The sequence below is a fragment of the Boleophthalmus pectinirostris genome, unplaced genomic scaffold (assembly GCF_026225935.1).
Source record: "Boleophthalmus pectinirostris isolate CB_2022bp ecotype Guang Dong unplaced genomic scaffold, ASM2622593v1 HiC_scaffold_9, whole genome shotgun sequence".
Lineage (NCBI taxonomy): Eukaryota > Metazoa > Chordata > Actinopteri > Gobiiformes > Gobiidae > Boleophthalmus > Boleophthalmus pectinirostris.
The window spans coordinates 18,272,561-18,290,973 of record NW_026571541.1 but is presented as its reverse complement, the minus strand read 5'-3'; the positions used below and the strand labels follow the sequence as shown (position 1 = coordinate 18,290,973).

Genomic DNA, 18,413 nt, shown 5'->3' with positions numbered 1-18,413 from the left:
GAAGTTTATCTTGAGTCTCGCAGTGAAGCCTGATGAGGTGTCAGATCACTTGTCAGAACAAACATACACATGGTGCCACATGGATTAGGAGGGAGAAGAGCAGGCTGAAGTGCAGCTCTCAGGGCTACAGTCACAAGATGATATGATGAGCCACTGTTCTGACAAAGCCATAAGATCCATTTTAAATGTCTACACAATATGCAGCAGTGAAACCATGCACATAAGATGGTGTTAGTTTGTGCAGAATGGCTCCACCACATACAAATGAAATGATATCATCATCAATTATATCTTTATGTAGTGGACTTTATCCTGCACAGTATAAATGTCCCATCCCATCCAAATTACACACACACGCACGCACGCACACACACACACACACACGCACGCACACACACACACACACACGCACGCACGCACGCACGCACACACACATATATATATATATATGCTTAGATAATATGATCCAAGATCAGAGTGAGTGGTTTTACAGTGCTGCCTTGAGCCTAAGTGGTGTCAGATGTCATTAAAGACAAGTCTGATCTGGTGTTGAACTGTGGAGTGTACTTGACCTTTGTCACTATCGCAGTGTTAGCAGTCTGCCAAACCAAACATAAGAAACTGAAAAAGGGACTGCTTTTGTGTTTTTCCCTTCACACTTCACTAATCCTGATGTTTGTGTGTGCTATTGTGTTTATATTTCATAAATCCTGTTGGCACAGCCTGCTGCTGAACAAGCAGTTGTGGAAATCCCCTGCTAAGGCTGCCTCTTGCAACACCTTCCACACTCAGATTTACTCCAGGCCATTACAGTGCCGGTGGCAATATAACTTAAAGTGCCGTTCTGTAAATCTGCAGGTAGGTGTCTCAGTATTGTCTGCCAAAAAGAGAGTGAGAATGAATGTAAAAAGAAAGGAAAGAGTGGTAGTATTTTGCCTATCTGTCCCTTCTGAGCACCACAGCAGGATATGGAATGGATTCCCTCTGGAACAGACGGCAAGTGTCTTGCCAAATGACTGCCAACCAGCTCTGCCAACACCTGCATAGTAATAACACACTGTAGATCCCATAATTGACAACTTAAACGATTGACATCTCGGAAGCAAATTTGACTCCATGGCTCAAATGTTTACAATGAAATCTTAGCCTTTGCGGGTTTAGATTTATGTATTCTCCAGAACCTGACTTATTAATAACATGATTATTTGAACTGTCTGCACAGTTATATGGGAGATTATGGGAGATGTGTTGTAAGAGCAATAAACAAAGATAAAGTGAATGTACTTTCTATCTTATTTTATTATTAATTGTGTTACCTGCCTAGGGACTCCAGATGGAAATGAGCATTTTTGCTATAATCTGGCATATTTAAACTGCAGTGTGGTAGATGTTCATTAATATGCACTGTCCCTATTAAATAAATAAATAAAAATAAATAAATAAATAAATAAAGACATTTATTAATTAATAAAATCTGTGGAATTTCCATGTTCTCCTTGGGCCTGTGTAGGTCATATACATACATATACATTAGGATTTCCTCTGGGGCCTAGCCTGATTCATTAGCCGGTTTTACTTTGTAGAAACCGTGTGACCTTGCAGTGTTAGAATTCATTTGCTCAATGGTAGGCGGGTACTTTTTATCATTTAACTAATCACTGCTATTTGGTAGTCACGTATGTAATGCGCCGCTAACGGGGCTAACTGGTATATTAAGCTTTTCCTAAATCCCATAGGAAGAAGTGCAATAATGTCTTTCCCCTTGATTAAATTCGCCAAACATTCTCTTTATTCTGGCTTTAAATCCTCAATCTCAGGAAGCGTTGACAACACTGAAAATATGGCTCTTCACTGATTGGTTTGTGTCTGAACTTGCACTTCCGGGGTTTTTGCAAACCATCTAGGGTATTCCGATTCGTGACCTAGTCGCTGGAGAGAAATGAAATTGAGCAGAGGCACTAGGTGGCGCCAGCCTGGCTATCTGGGGCCAGGACTCCCCTGAAAAAGAGATTGATAATCTCAACCGGACTATCTTGGTTAAATAAAAGGTCAATACTTTTAAATGATAGTAATAACACAATCCAAATTCCCCAGACCGCACACCACATATTTGTACTCATTTATTCACAGAAACCTTTATAATCATTGATCAATAACTACATACTTCTAAGGTGTGTTCTGTTATTAATTAACTAAAAGCACACCCACGTTTATAGAGAGGTAAAAAGCTGCTCAGTAAAAGATATCGTTAGATCAAAAACAGGTTGTAATTATGTACACAATACTTGGTGAGTTGCCCATTCAGTTTTATATGGCACTTCATTCTGTCTTGTTTTCTGAGTTGCACAGCTACCAGATAAGAACAGTATAAAGTCTGGCCTTTATTACGAGGACTTGTGCAGAGCCCTGGGGAAGAAACTCATGAGTCAGTGTGTAATCCGTTAGCCCCATTGGCCCCTGTCTGCTACTAGAGGCTCAAGAACAGAGACCAACCCAAAACAACTCACCTTTTACAAGCAAACTGAACACCATTATCTGCATGTATGTGACATGTTCTTTAGCTCAGTTGGTTGGTATAGCATTTGTCCACTGATCCATTGGTTGAGCATTGGTATGAATATGTGTGTGAATAGGTGAGTGGTTCCATGATGTAAAGTGCTTTGAGTGTCTTGAAGGTGAAAAAGCACCATATAAAAATGTGACCATTTACCATTTAGAATACCAAAATATATGTTTAGAATGCTTAATTTATGGCATATGTTTTGTGCAAATAAAGCAGAACACAGTATGGCCCACTGATCTAGGTAGCTGGGTTATTCACATTGCCCTCTACTGGCCTTTTTTCTTTTTACATTTATGTCTATATGTTTACACTGACTGAAACACTTTGGAAACTGCTTTGTTTGTAAAATGAGACAGAAAAAAACTGGGTTGTATTTATTATTCAGCATTAACACTATATAGTGGGACTTTATTTGTAGCTCTTGGGGGTAATATAATTAAAAGTTTAGTTTAGTCTAGATATGAGAACCTTTTTGTCATAGTCTATCCAAGGTTTAGTTTAAATTGTAATGTGTTTTGTGGCTTGTATGTGGAACACCTTAAACTAGGTCACATAACAAGAATATAACACAAACCTTTCATAAGTTAATGTTAGTATGATATCAGGGTGGTTCTGCTGATTGATTCATAGCTCTGCACATCAAATCCCAAAGTCTAACCCTAACCCTAACAACACAGTGACTTATTTCAATCTGACTGAGAGCGGAGGGATTTATTTACTCTGTCATACCACGATTGTTGACTTAGTCTATATAGACTTAGAAACATTTGTAGGCCTAGTCTATAAAAATAATATAAAAACAGATAGAAGGGCATTTTCAAAGAAATTACGGTTTGTGTCAGATGAAGAATGCGCGTAAACTCAAGACATTTATTCATTCATGTTTTCCAACAGAGAGAGGAACTCAAACAAATAAAACTCCAGGTATGTTTTTGGTAAGGACATCAAATGATAACAGATCAGAAAATAGCGTAATATGCCACCTTGTAGCCTATCTGGAAGCTACATGAGGCTACTTTTCTCTCGTGCAGAGGCACCTCTAGTCTAGTGGTAGAATATAATGAAGTAAAAGTAGTAAAGTACTGTACTTAAGGTGCACTGTGTAACTTTTAGGATGGAGGGTCTTTTAAAAATCTAAATTCCTAGGTTACATTTGAAGCTTTATTAGATTTCTAACTGTGCGCATAATACTTTTTACTCTTTACGTAACAGCTTGGCTTGCCACAGTGGCCTCCTGCTCCTGGTGAGAGCTCCACAGCGCCTCGCACGCTTGCCAAGGAAACCCGTTCCTTGGAAATCGGTCGGTCTAGTCGGCCACACCCAAATATTAACCTCTCTGACAGTTTATCATTGCCCAGCACAATGGGGGGAAAGTGTCAAAAGCGGGTAATTTGTTAATTTGAATAATTTGCAGATCATGCTGCATGCATTCAATGGACACCCGCAAACCAGAATCTCCACAACCAGCAAAGGCATGTGCAGTGTGTGGAGGTAGCTAGCTTTATTAGCCTTTTTTCTGATTTAGCCCGGGTGCAGTTGCAGTTTTTATCAATCCTCCTCTTGGCACAACACCAAAGTCCATCTCCCCCTGTGTCCTGCAGACGGCCAGTGTGAAAGGTAGCGTCATCTAAAGATCGGTAAGTAGCCTTATGTCAATAGCAGCGCATGTGACAGGGAGACACAAACTAGATAAACCAGATAATAGTTCCAGCGAATCACTCTGGGATTTTCCCTGTTTGTTCCTAATGCAGTCAAACCGTTTGCGGAAAAGAAATTGTAGTCCAGACATGTCATCAGTTCCCTAATAAAGAAAAACACAAAAACAAACAGTTCGTGTGTGCGTAAGCTCCAATAAATTGCCACGTATTTAGTTTACTTTACATGCAAGTACTGTTAATCCCAATACTACTGTTATTTGGGTGTAGTTTTACCAGGGAAAGGGAATATGTCATAATTTTTAACCACATTTGGCAATCTTTCTGGTGTACTCATTCTTTCAATTCTGCTTCCTCAGTTCTTATTGTTAGTTCAATTTGCTGATTAGCACCAACTCACTATTGAAAGCAAAACATCATTATGAGGCAATATAATGTAATGCATGTACACATTTTTTAAGACAGTGCATAATAAATCCATAAACTCACCTCACTCACTAAACCACGGGGTCACAAAACTTTTTTCTCTGGGGGCCACATTATTGCTCCTAACTGTGATGGGGGGGCCGGGGTCAGGCAGGTCATATAACAGAATTGTTATATAGCCTACGTGACCTTCTCCTGACCAAAATTACCAAAATAACCATCAGTAGGCCTCAATGTGTAGCAGAAATTACTATCCTGTCACAGCCATCCGCAATACTATATCAACATATAATTCCTGGCACATATTTGTTTATCATTACTTAACTTACTTAACTGCGCTACAGTACTCTTCACTTGCATTGACTGTCACTGTTTGATCTCAAGCTTGTCAGGTGATGAAAATTCGGGGGCAAATGTAAATATCTCATATGATTATTTAAATATAAATACTTCATATAAATATAATTTTTTATTGATAAAAATCAACAAAATACAAGATGCAGACATGTTATTATTTGCCAAAAAGTCATTTAAAAAAATAGGCCATAACAGCTTTTGAGTATTGGTATCAAGTGGTGGGGGGCAGAGGGGCTGGGAGCCGGAGTTGGCCCTGCACTAATCTTTTTTACAACCCGTGACTATGTTTTTTTAAAAGGAGTTGGTATTGTGAAATGTGGTCTCCTGGGGGTGGCAGATTTCTGTGACCTTGAGCAACAGCCTTTTAAATTGAAGAGACTGACAGCTCCTGATATCAAACACTCGGCACAGGCAAGTTACTGCAGAGACTCTCTCAGAACAAAAGGTTAAGTCAATAAATAAACAGTGTATGCTACAAGGTGCAAACTTGTTAAGAAGAGAAGCATTGATAATCCTCTATAAAGTAGTCCTGCTAAATAGTACCAGGCAGTGGAGATGTGTTTAAAGCTTGAAGCACTTGTTCAATTGGCATGAGGTCTGACTGGTGCCACGGGCGAAAGATGGATTTTAAAGAGGTCCCCCATGACACCGCTGCATAATTACTCAGAGAAGTGCCTTTGGGCGACCCCACACATGGCTGTGGATTTGTAGCACCGTCAGTTCAATACGGTGGCAGCTCAAACTTGTTTGACTGAAACCTGCTGTGTCTTGTGAGTGGTTTGTAACATTTACAGCTTCCAAAAACGTGCCATCGCTTCCACATTTTCTTGTTACGAATCACCTCTGGCTCTGTTCTTTCACTCACACCAAACATGAACATACTTGCACTCAGTATCACGACAGGAATCAAGTTTCGTTCAAGCTCTCCTTTTCTGTTGCCACCATCATCTAAGTGTAAAATATTACATTAAACACATTCTCACCATACAAGCTGGACGACCACGTTTTGTGATACCATCTCCGTGTTTTCAGGTGTGAGGATGGCCCCCTCCTCATGGCAGTTTCCCCTCAGGGTAAACCCTGGGGGAACGCTTAACATAGGCTCTGCCTGGGAGAGGTCAGTCAGTCCAAATACATGGTGAGTAGACAGTACTCATATACTTTATAACTTAAACTACTCCCACCTACCCCAAATCTGGACAATTTTGGATGACAGTGATGTCAATCTTAATCTTTTTGAGTGGTCTTGTCTCATGAAATGTCTTGATGTATATAAATAACCTATGGCCAAAACATTTCTTTCAAGATCAAAGTGCTGGTGAAATATTTCTTTTGAAACTTTGCCCAAAAGCAATGGAAAAGATCCAGTTGACACTTGCTGCTCCTGTGTGTCCTGAGGCTTGTTTCAATGCAAGAGTACATAGAAAGTTTCAAGACTTTTAATGACACAGTGTCAAAAAGTTGATAAAATCTCTTTATTATAAACTGTAACATCAAAGAATTTCCTTTTATTACACATTTGTGACATAGATTGAGTCACTGTATAAGTCTTTATCTTCTTCATCTTCAGCTTTTTGCTCTTCCAAAAGTTTATCCAGAAGGCTGGGAGACTCCTGCTTCTCTGGGTCTTCCTCCTCACTCTGTCCGTCACTCTGCCCCTCACTTGGTCCCTCTGCTACAGGCTGCAGCGGTGCCTCCAGTATTTGCGTATCTGCGTTTGACACTTGTGGGTCCAGCTGAGGGATCATTGTGGCCAAAGACATGGAGAGAGGCACATGGAGCAGGGGGGACCCGCTCAGCGCTGCGTTGCTGGACATGGTGGTCCAGGGCAGGTATGTGAGCCCCGAGTCTGAGTCCATCTGAGGCAGAGGGGTGGGCACTGGAGCCACTGGGATAGTCTGAAAAACAAACACATCAAACTACACATCACAACTGTCACCATCTGTCTTCATTAGCCTCAAACTACTGACCTTTCCTCTTAACTATGACCATTTTTTATTATGAGTTATACATTAATTTGACAGGAAGCACTTTGCTGACATAACCAATAGTACACATTCTCATTAATAGATATCGTTCTCATGTTTCATTTTGAAGTGCTGTGTTTTGCATAGGGCTTTACTTGGCATGCCTTGAACTGTCAGCATTTAGCAAACTTGCTTCTGTGTGTGTTTTTTTTTTTTTTTATATATTAGTCTTGCAGTTATTATTACATCAGCCATTTCATTACTGAGAATTACTGAATCACAATCTGCCAACATCATCAAAACAGCAGATTTTAGATGCTATACATATCACTAACCCTGTCACAGTAATCACTATATCGACAAATCATTCAATATATGAAAGCTGAAACAATGTTTTTATTGGGTCAATATTTATTGTGTACATATTTTCTTTGCTTTACTGGGAAATGTTTTGTTACGTTTTTGGCTATATGATAAGACTAAATGTTAAATTAAGCCCTTTTATTACTCAGTACAGAAGTACTAAAGTGTTTCATTCTGCTCATGTTTGCTATATCCTGTTTATCGTCTATATTTACTTCAGCAATATATCACACGTCAAATTTTGTCACCATGACAGGTCTACTTATCACACTCTAGTACTTACACCAAAGTTAGTTAGCAGAGGAGCATGGGTGTAGGTGAGCATGGTGTAGCTAGGGCACAGGGTGGACATGTAGAGGTCTGTGCCAGTGGAGAGGGCAGTGGTGACGGAATAGGACTGGCTCGGAGCTAGGCCGTCCTGGGGGTTGCTTTCAGGGGCAGACCAGGGCAGGAGAGTAGGCTGGACAGGGCAGCCAGAGGTGGGCACAGCTCTCCACCCAGAGCACCCTTCACTCAGTGCTGCAGAAGACTCAGAGCTGGAGAATAGTCCTGGGGATATGAGACAGCAACCATGAGGTTTTGGTTCAAGTAGTTGTGGTTTAAAGGTCCCATATTGACTCTTGTGAGCTTTAAGCCATGTTATAATGTTGTTACCTCCTCAAAAACATACCTGGAGTTGCGTTTTGTTTTAGTCACACGTGTATGAGACTAATATTGAAGGGTTACTATCTACATCTCCAAAGCTCAAAATGCTCTGTTCCACCTTGTGATGCCATGTAATGGTTGTTTTCAAGTTAATAGATACCTTTTAAATTTAGTGCAGTAAAGATTGACATTTCCAGGGCTGAAATTATCCAAATGATTGTAGTGAAGGTGTATGTAGTTTAAAAACACAGTGTAGCACTTCTTTTATTTCCACATGACATCACAAGGAGGAACAGAGTGTTTTCTGTTTGAGGGAAGAACTCCGCCTAAATATGCAGGGTTTGTGTGTTAAACATGTGTGAATGAAACAAAATGCAACTCCAGGTCTGTTTGTGATGAGGAAACAACATTATAACATAGATCAGAAAATAGTGTTACATGGGCTCTTTAATTTTGAGTGAAATGAAACCACAAAGATATTTAGATTTTATTTACAGAGGTGCATGGTGAAACTTGAAGAGTATTTTTTCCATGTTATTGTTGACTGCTGTTTGGCATATGTGAATCGGATCTCACTAAGATCACTAGTTTATTTAAAATGTTTTTTAATGAATCTTTAGAGTGTCTGTCTGGCCATTGTATGTGTGTCATAGGCCCAGAAGTGATTGGATATCATGAATCAGAAAAAATCTTCCAGAAAGTGCCCTGCAGGTGCCCTGCAGGTCACTTTCTTAAATTTGAGGGTAGTAGAGTCACCTTGACAGACATGAGAGATTAAAGGGAGGGTATTCAAATATTGGTTTACATTACAATTATAAGGCTGATTTATTCTCATCAACTCGAAACATGAACCATTGGTAAAATCCTCCAGTTAAGGTAGTCCTTACCAAGCTTAGCTCAAGACCCCTAGAAACGGGTCACAGGGACAAGGCGATTATCCAGTCAGAAAGCAATATGGGCATGTCTCATTTGGTTTGGCAGTTCCTACAACTAGAATCAGTTGGAAATAAACCTAAAATGACTCTCTGATTTGAAACCTCACTACCTAAACACCGGCACCTTCAGCCAATGATTAATTTGTGCTAGTACAGCCTCTGCAGCTCAGTGACTGAATTCTGGAGTTTCTGTGCTTTCACATGACTCATGGCCTGCTGCATAGAATGAAAAATAATGTGTATGTCCTTAATCTGCATGTTAAGGCACTGGCAAGCCCAAGCCAGGTTCTGTTGTGATTATAGTACTTCTTTAAAACCAGTAAAAGTGCTGTCTGATACCCACTCCATAAACTTTTATGTATTTATTTCATCTTGGAGGCGGCTGTTTATATAGTTTTGTACATGTCTGTAGCTGTACCTTGACTGACAAAAGGTCCCACCTCCTGAAACAGAACACAAAAAAGAATTTAGAAGATTAACAATAACAACAACACACTGTGTCCATAACAGACAAGTGTAGACTGTAATGTAAATAAGCCACACACAGTGCACTGACTCAAGAGCTTTAGGACAGGTGACACAGCACTGTTTGTACTGAGATTAAAATGTTATTTTCTATAAAGTCTATTTTGAGAAAATCAGTTTGAAGGAAGAGGTAATCACACATTGAAATTGCTGCTACTGTTGCTACTACTGTTACTACTACAACTATTTCAAACATAAAATGCATTTTTTTTAACTTGTGACTAACACAAATGTTAAGAATACTAAAAGAAAAGTGGAAAATCCTAAAAGAAACTGGGAAAACATTGGGTCTAGACCAGGACAAAGCATGTAAAAACCTGACTATCTGAGAACACCGTAATTATATAAGCCAATTATTAGATGTACTGCTATGTTGCAGGAAACAAAGGAGAATATTAGAAGCAGAAACTATAACCTGCAGATCGCTCTCGTAATTGTTGAGATTGCGTAAAAGGAGGTGTCTTCTCCTGAAGGCACAACAGACACCTGACGTCAGTGGGCTGTTCAAATGAAACACTTCAGATGTGGAGCAGACTCATAAACACTAGTGTTTGATCATTTCTGTGTAACCTTTCACCAAATGATGTAAAATATGATTTAACCTATTTTTGTTTTGGCATCAAATATTTGTATGTGGTAAAAAGAAATTAAAAGCTGCTGATGGTGAATCTCAGCTCCCGATACTTTACAGTGGAATGATTGCACAGTGGAGAATGTTTAATTCAGTGTTTTTTGCCTAAAACCTGTGCCGTGGTCCTCAGCCCTGTTCATGTTCATAGATGCAGTGGGAGGACTCAAGGGCAAAGATGCAGTTCTTTTGTCTTTTTTTCCCCTGAAGCCATGGAGCGATGTAACTGTCACGAAGAACCACCTGGATTATGTAAGGAAAAGTTTGTTGAGGGATAGGCCCAGGATTCCAATCAGATCTACAGATGAATTTGTTGACTAATCTTCCTTTAGGCATAGACTCTTGTTGGCAAGGCATTTGCTACCAATAAAAAGTCTCTAAGACGTGTATGTGAGTCTACTACCCTGTCTGCATATCCTGATGATTTTCCCAGCACTTATTAATCATTTACAAAACGCGTGGAACTGTCAGATGCCAATTTTACATGTTCTGGAGACAGTAGATGGGAAACTGGTCAAAGAAACTTTCAAGAATCAACACGCTGCTGTTCGAACAACTAGCACTTACTACTTCAAACCTGATCCTATTTATTAAAGGTCATATATTAGAAATCATTCACTCTTGTGAGCTTTTAGCCAAGTTAGAATATTTTTACCTGCTCAAAAACATACCTGTTGTGCTTTGTTTCATTCACATGTTTGAGTAATCCTTTATTATTAGTTTGTCTACTCCAAAGCTCCAAATGCTCTATTCCATCGTATGATGTCCTGACGCTGTAATTATCAAGTTAAAATTTACCTTTAACCTTATGTTTAGTTATACAGAGGCAATTCCAGGGCTGAAATAATCCAAACGATTCTACTGAAGGTGTATGAAGTTTAAAAACACAGTGGAGCATTTCCTGTATTATCACATGGCATCACAAGGTGGAACAAAGTGTTTTCTGTTTGAGGGAAGAACTTAACCTAAATATGTAGGCTAACAGTATGCCTAAATTTGTGTGTTAAACATGAAAAAAAAACACAACTTCAGGTATGTTTGTGATGAGGAAACCACATTATAACAGAGATCAGAAAATAGACTAATATGGGCCCTTTAAACAGTAAACATTGGGTTCTGTTCATTGAGATTACACTGCAATGCCCAGCTAGGATCATATATGGCTTTTTATTAAAGGAGCCATATTATGCTATCTCTACTTTTAAGAGCTTTTTACAGCTTTGTCTTTGCTTTGTATTTTGAGTGACTTGTTTGAGTAATCTTTATTCTCCTGCAGTCAGTGGATCATTGCACTGAAAATTCACATTTCACCCACCCTTCTCATACACCCACTATTTTCTTACCTCATTCTCAATTTTTTTTTCCTAAATGGGCATACACGTAGAATTCCATAATATTGTGTAGCCTGCTACTTGCTACTGGGAACTGTAGATTTCTATAGGTGGCAGTGGGGGCAGTACATACCATAAAGGGGTAGGCAGAAATCAGCTCCACTGTTTTCAAGTGGTCAACAGACTTGTCTTCTTTTTTAAATAATTTGATAATCTGATAATAATCTGATATCATCTTAAATCCATATCAGATCATCCCTAGAGACAGCCCTCAGTTGTGTCTAGTGTGTCATGATAAATTTTTATGCACCCTTAAGGAGGAAGTATGCATGTTTGCTTTTGCTCATACTTACTCATGAGTATTTTTTTTAACATTCTTATGCATTCTAATCTTTTTATGAGTGAATTTTTCCCACCACAGTTGGAGCCGTTGCCTTGGAGTTAGGGGGTGCTGCACTTCTTTTCCTCCGGAGTAGCTCTCTGACTGGGTCCTTCACCCGAACCCCTTGGTATGGTCTGGGCCGCACCTCAGCTGCTGGTTGAGCTTGAAGAAAGAATTTGGATAGATAAGTTTTGAATAATTTATACGAAGATATGTTTTTATTACCCAGCTGGCACTGAGTCGTGAGCAATGTCCATTACCAGAGTGTCTTCTCTGAGACAAATTTACACAGTCTCAGTCTTTTTGAGATTTTTCAGAATGACTTTGCAAGTTCATGCAAGAGAGCAAATGGGATTTGTCTTCAGGCCTAAAAAAAGCAGTACATGTGGAACAATGAACCCAGTTTGACTGTGCTGCAGGGTAGGAGATACAGGAAGCACAATTACTTAAACTGTCTCAAGTTTCTGGTGCTTGAAATGAGTAACATTGCATGAAATCTTTTTACTCTTACTTTATTTTTTATTTCATGTTTTAGTTTGGTATTGAAATGGCTTTAAAAAAAGGGTACTCAGTAGCCTACTGCTGTCAGTACTAAAGTTGTGCTTAGTATTATTCACTGTGGGATTGAAAAAGACAGAAGGGATCCAGCTCGTCTAGTCAGCTCACTGCATCAATAGCTGCACATTTTATAGGTGCATTTTTGTTATATTGCTTTTCACATGTAGGTTATAATTTGTAAAGCGTTGTTGTTATTTCTGATTGTGATGAACAAATTGAGCACATAAGTTCTCCCTAATCAATCGCCCATGTGACCTGACCACTGCCTACATTTCCATTAGTGTTGTCATTGAGTTCTCTCAATGACCTGTGTACAAGCTGTCCACATGTCAGTAACTGATTGGTTTGAATTGCTGACCACAGGAGTTAAAGTAGTAAAACTAAATTGTGTTTCTGATGGTACGCCTTGTGTGGACAAGCAGAACCAGAGGTCTCCTTGTAAATGGTCACATTTTCCTATAGCCACCTTTCCACCTTCAAGACACTCAAAGCGCTTTACAACAAGGAACCACTCACCCATTCACACACCAGTGTACACAGACACTGTGGGCAATGTGGGTTAGGTGTCTTGCCCAAGGACACAATGACAGCATTCATCTGTGGGAGCTGGAATCACACCAGCCAACCTGTGGGCCAGTGGATCTGACCACTCAACGTGTGATGTTTTTGTCAATCGAACCGCCAACCTTCAGTTCAGTGGGCGAATGCTCTACCAACTGAGCTACTGCCGCCCCCAGAGAGTAGAGAGTGCAAGGGATCTTCAAGTTATTGACAAGCCCTTAGTGTTCTAGTTTCTCTGTTGTGAGAACAACAAGAATTACAAGATCTGATCAAAATTTATTTATTATTCGATTTTGCAACAATGATTGCCTAATAAATATTGCATGCTGTGATATATTGAGTTACATATGGGGATGAACTCATGATATATGAAATTGTGAGATTTAATTCCTCTTTACAAAGAGACGCTGCAGAGGCTATCGACTCTACTGAAATACATAAGATGTGAGAGGAAGCAGAACATACAGCTCTAACTTAAATAGCTTGAAACAAGTCATTACAAAATTATAAGTGCCAATAAAAGGCGACCTTTGGCATATTGTCAAATAAATTATTATATTGTGATAAAACATATTGTCCTGTCCTAATGTAGAGTCTCACAAAACAAAGGATTTGACTAATAGATTATTGTTTCTGCAAGTTTTGTTGAGCATTCAAAGAGGAAGTGGCACAGCTGTGTATTGCTGTATTGATGCAGGGTCCCGAGCATTTTGCATATCAAGATTGCATCCTAGTCATAACATTATCTTCCTCTTTCCAAAAGACAGTTTTCTTTTTATTATTTTGACTGATTGAGTTTAGATTGTATTTTATAAAGGCTATTTCTTTTTGAATTCCCTATGTATGGATACATATACTTAAAAATGACACATTACAATTACACCACATTTGCAAAATACATACAGAAGAAATTCAAAACCCAAGAAACCCAAAACATGCTTCATAGGTCTCCAGGAAGAACAGTTGATAGCCAAGGTCAGTTAAATACAATCAATCGGTGAACCTGCCCAGGGACTACAGGTGGAAATTAGCACTGGTGCTACAACCTGGTACAATGCATCTCTCCTGTTAAGGTTAATATAAAAATTGTATGCTGTCCCTGTCTCATTAAATAAATAAAATTCATTTCCACTTAAAACTTTGTCTCAATCATAGTACGTATAATTTGCTCTCAGTCAACACCAAATTGCTAAAACCAAGTTTTGCGACATATTTCTACGCAATTGTACTTACATTTTTCCCAGAGCATTGTGATGGCTGTATCAGGACGTTCAAGTGAAGGCAACGATCAAAGTGGGGACAGAGTGTGGGTCTTTATAACTGTGGCACGACCAGGGCCCTTGGGATTTCAGTGCTGTTCAAATCTCAAAGCAGCAAGTTTCATTTGTAACTGGTAGATATGTTTGCTGTACTCACCAGCTTTTTAAACAATAACATACGTAGATCATGATTTTACATTTTGCCAATTGTAAACCACAAATTTGATCTAAAATGACAAAATAACCATTGACTTCCTGTTCAAAAACAAGGGGCATTTCAAGCAAGCCATGGATTTTCATGTATGTTTTTTATATTTTGTGCAACAACGGCAACATGACATTTTTTTTTAACCCTGCCGGAGTCAGATTTTTAATACAGACATGTGGTGGAGATAGAAGGTTGGTGAAAATAGAAATTGTCTCAGCACTCAAGCCTTAACTGCAGGAAAATACATTGATCAAAGGAAAATAATAGCTGGTATAGTCATATATTCAAGGCATTTTTTAAACCATCAATTATTATTCAAAAAAATTGAAAGATATGGAATAAGAGTTGTAGCTTAAAATTGGCTAAAAAGTTGCTTAGAAAATCGAAAACTGGGGCAACACACTGCTTTACATGTGAGGATATGTAGGTCTGTGTTAGGACCTAAATAATTAATTTTATAAAAATAACAAAATTGGAGTGCTGCACTGGATCAAAGAAAATTACGCATAACAGGTGCTCATCATACCGGAGGGCTAGATTCACGTAAAATAGAAAAAAGATGGCAGAGGCACTCTGATTTGCGATGAATTTATTCAAAGTCACGCCAACGCGTTTCGACTACTTGGTCTTGGTATTAGCCCTGATGAAGACCAAGTAGTAGTAAATTCACCGCAAATCAGAGTGCCTCTGCCATCTTTTTTCAATTAATTTTATATATTAATGATTTATGCATTGTTTTATAGTAGTATTTGCCGATGACACAAATTTTTTATGTTATGTGGACAATATACAACAATTATTATCTAATATAACATCTGACATAATGCTGCTAAAAATATAGTTTGCCACAAATAAATTATCTCTAAATTTGAATAGAACTAAAATAATATTAGTTGGGAAAAAAAGAAAAGAAAAAAATTCAAAAAAGAGCATTTAGAACTATTTACAATGCCAAATTTCATGACCATACTAATCCATTGTTTATTCACGCCACATTACATAAAGTGAACAATTTGATTATGTACCAAATCGGCTCAAGTAATTTATAAGGCTAAAAGTAAGCACTTACCAAAAAATATTCAACAGCTTTTTGTGTTAAAGAATGATTTAAGAAGGTTTTTAAACTTTAAAGTGCCTTGTGCTCGAACAAGAAGGAAAAGTTTTGTATCTCTGTTTGTGGTGTCAAATTATGGAACAACATGAAAATAGAACTAAAACTTTGTCCAAATATACATGTATTCAACAGTGTAGTTACAAAAGCGATTACTGCTTGGTAATAAAATGTGTGTACTGTCCAATTATAGCTTATAATGTACAGGAAATGAGGAGTCTATATGTTCTTTGTTAATTTGGGACAGTAGAAAATGGGTGGAGTTAAATAAGTATTTACTTCCTCTCACTCCTTTTCAGACACAAGTAAACTCTGCATTACATTTACTTTTGTTTATTCTTATATACGTAAAAGAAGTATTTATTTTTCGTATTATATCTGTATTTATGTTTTCTATGCATGCTTTATGCATTACTGTCTGAATAAACATTCATTCATTCAATACAGTTTTACTGTAACATTCAGGCATTAATCAAAATACAATTTATAATTTACAAGCTAATTCATCATTAATTCAGTCATTATTACATGGTTAAAAGCTCATAAAAGTATATTTTACTTAATGTGTCCATTTTAATTTGTGCTCCAAAAATCACAATTCTATGTCAAACAACAACAACAACAACAACAACCAAATTAATTCTCTATATAATATAATGAATCAAAGAGACACCAGTGTAACACCATTTTATAGCTATTAATTTTCCACACGTCAAATCACATGTATCTTGCTCTTGGCAGCTTCCCAGTGAACTCTGTAGGTACAAGCCTATAGTGAACGTATATACAAGAGTGACTCAATGGTTCTAACCCTTGTAATGTCATCCTATAATGCTCATATTACTGCTGCATTTGGGTAAAGTTTGTCTCTACTCTATCTGCTTTTATAAGCCATGTTATAATGCTGTTACCTCCCCAGAAACTAAATTTATTTCATTAACAGATATTTGAGTAACTCTTTATATTATTCTTTTGTCTACATCTCCAAAGCTCAAAATGCTCTGTTCGACCTTATGATGTAAAATACCTTTTACCTCTCTAAGCATTTCCAGGGCTGAAAGCATCCAAATGATTCTAGTGAAGGTATATGCACTTTAAAAACACAGTGAAGCACTTCCTGTATTACCACATGACATCACAGAGTGTTTTCTGCTTGAGAAAAGAGCTCAGCCTAAATATACAAGGTTTGTGTGTTAAATATGTGTGAATGAAACAAAACACAACTCCAGGAATGTTTGTGATGTTGCATTAACATTATAATAACAGAAATCAGAAATAGTGTAATATGAACAGTCCAGTAGTCTTGTAGTCTAGTTTTGGCATTTTTCTTTTGGACTTGAAGACAGAAAATGGCAGTGATGGCTCGAGTTAAGACTTGTCCAAGACATTATTCGTTTTGCAGTGAGATTTAAACTGTGATTGATGATTGATCCATATTGCTGCAATTTCAGCCGAGGTTTCACTAATCTGAACCTGTCTGGGCATGTGCATGACCAGTAAGAAGAGAGATCTTTGAAATAAAACAAAATTATTTTTTCTTAGGTAGCCATGGGTTGTTTAAGGATGAAGTCCATATTGTAACAAAACAGATTTACTTTTTATGATAAACTAAGAACTAAAGTAATATATTTTCATTGCACTGTAAAACATGAAAAACATGACTCTACTGTGAGCAGGCTTGCATCACCACAAACCTGACTCTTACTGCCTTCTGCTTCTGTTTCCTTGGATATGTTGTAGCTTTGTCTATAATGTTCTACAAGCTTAACACTTTTCTGTCTCTATGGAGAATTTACCACAGTATGGTTTGTATATCCATGGAATTGTGCCACCTCCAGAATGTTACACAATGTGTTCTTTTAATTCATTTCATCTGCCCCAATCAGTTTGTATTGTTCTGTAGGTGTGAAAGCAACTCTCAGCGGTGAACTTCCTCTTTTCGGCCCTAAAAGGGGCAGCACGGTCACAGACGAAAGAGTGTACCGGATATTTAGTTAATGGGACTTGTAAGAAAATTGTATTAAACATGAAGTGACACAGTCATAGTATTAGCTCAAACTGTTAAAAATGTGCACATCTAACAAAGGCACAAACACTACTATAGGATATTGCCTCTTCCACATTTAAATGAGCAAGTGTGATACATACTGTACCACATAAAGTTAGTAAAATATAACTAGTAGCAAGATCTATACAATATGTATTACTGGACAGTTTATTCATTGAGGAAGATCTATTTTGGTTTCACTGTTCAAATATTGAAATATAATTTGTACAGATAAATTTGATTAGGTTTTGGAATTGGCTACCAAATTTTAATCTATCGTTATAAATTAGTTTGTAGATTGCATCGTCAGTTAATCTTCAGAAATGCATGTGGTCTGTAAAGGAGTGCAATCTTTTGGATAAATACATTTGAATTCAGTAATGTAAGTATTTATGGCGCTGACCAAAAATAACAAAAATACAATACAGAAATACAGAAGTAAAAAAATGTATTTTGAACAATTTATTTGTTCATTTGAACTTGCAGTTTTCAATTGCATACTGTGTTTTATAACAGTCTGTCACATAGATAGATAACATAAAGTGAGACTCAGTTATGAAACTGGACTTTGCGCTCACAGGAAACACCTGGGTGAACTTTGAGCTTCGTTGACCTCGACTCTGCAAACCACAAGAGCAGTGGCTCTCACATGCAAGAAGTACCAATATTTGGCCTTTCAAGTATTACCAGATCTAAGCCTAGTCTATAAACAGTCTATGCAAAATCTACGCTAGGCTAAATTAGGTATAAATTACACCATAGCTACAGTAGTTTTAAATAAGGACTAACCCAAATTATGACAAAAATATGCATATTGAAATGTAATTAAACAAAGTTTAGACCCACACAGAGGACCTCATGGACCACCAGTGGCCATACCATAGGTTGAAAA

At 37.9% G+C, this 18,413-nt stretch overlaps 1 protein-coding gene across 1 annotated transcript; it reads right to left on the bottom strand.

Annotated features, from left to right (window-relative positions):
- Positions 1-6,457: 6,457 nt before the first annotated feature.
- Positions 6,458-14,261, bottom strand: LOC110162023 (POU class 2 homeobox associating factor 1). Its single transcript, XM_020926884.2, has 5 exons — positions 14,130-14,261; positions 11,812-11,939; positions 9,330-9,354; positions 7,615-7,880; positions 6,458-6,899 (listed from the first exon to the last, which is right to left on the bottom strand). Exons 1-5 carry the CDS (start codon positions 14,143-14,145, stop codon positions 6,513-6,515), a joined length of 822 nt encoding a protein of 273 aa, XP_020782543.1. The 5' UTR covers positions 14,146-14,261; the 3' UTR covers positions 6,458-6,512.
- Positions 14,262-18,413: the final 4,152 nt, after the last annotated feature.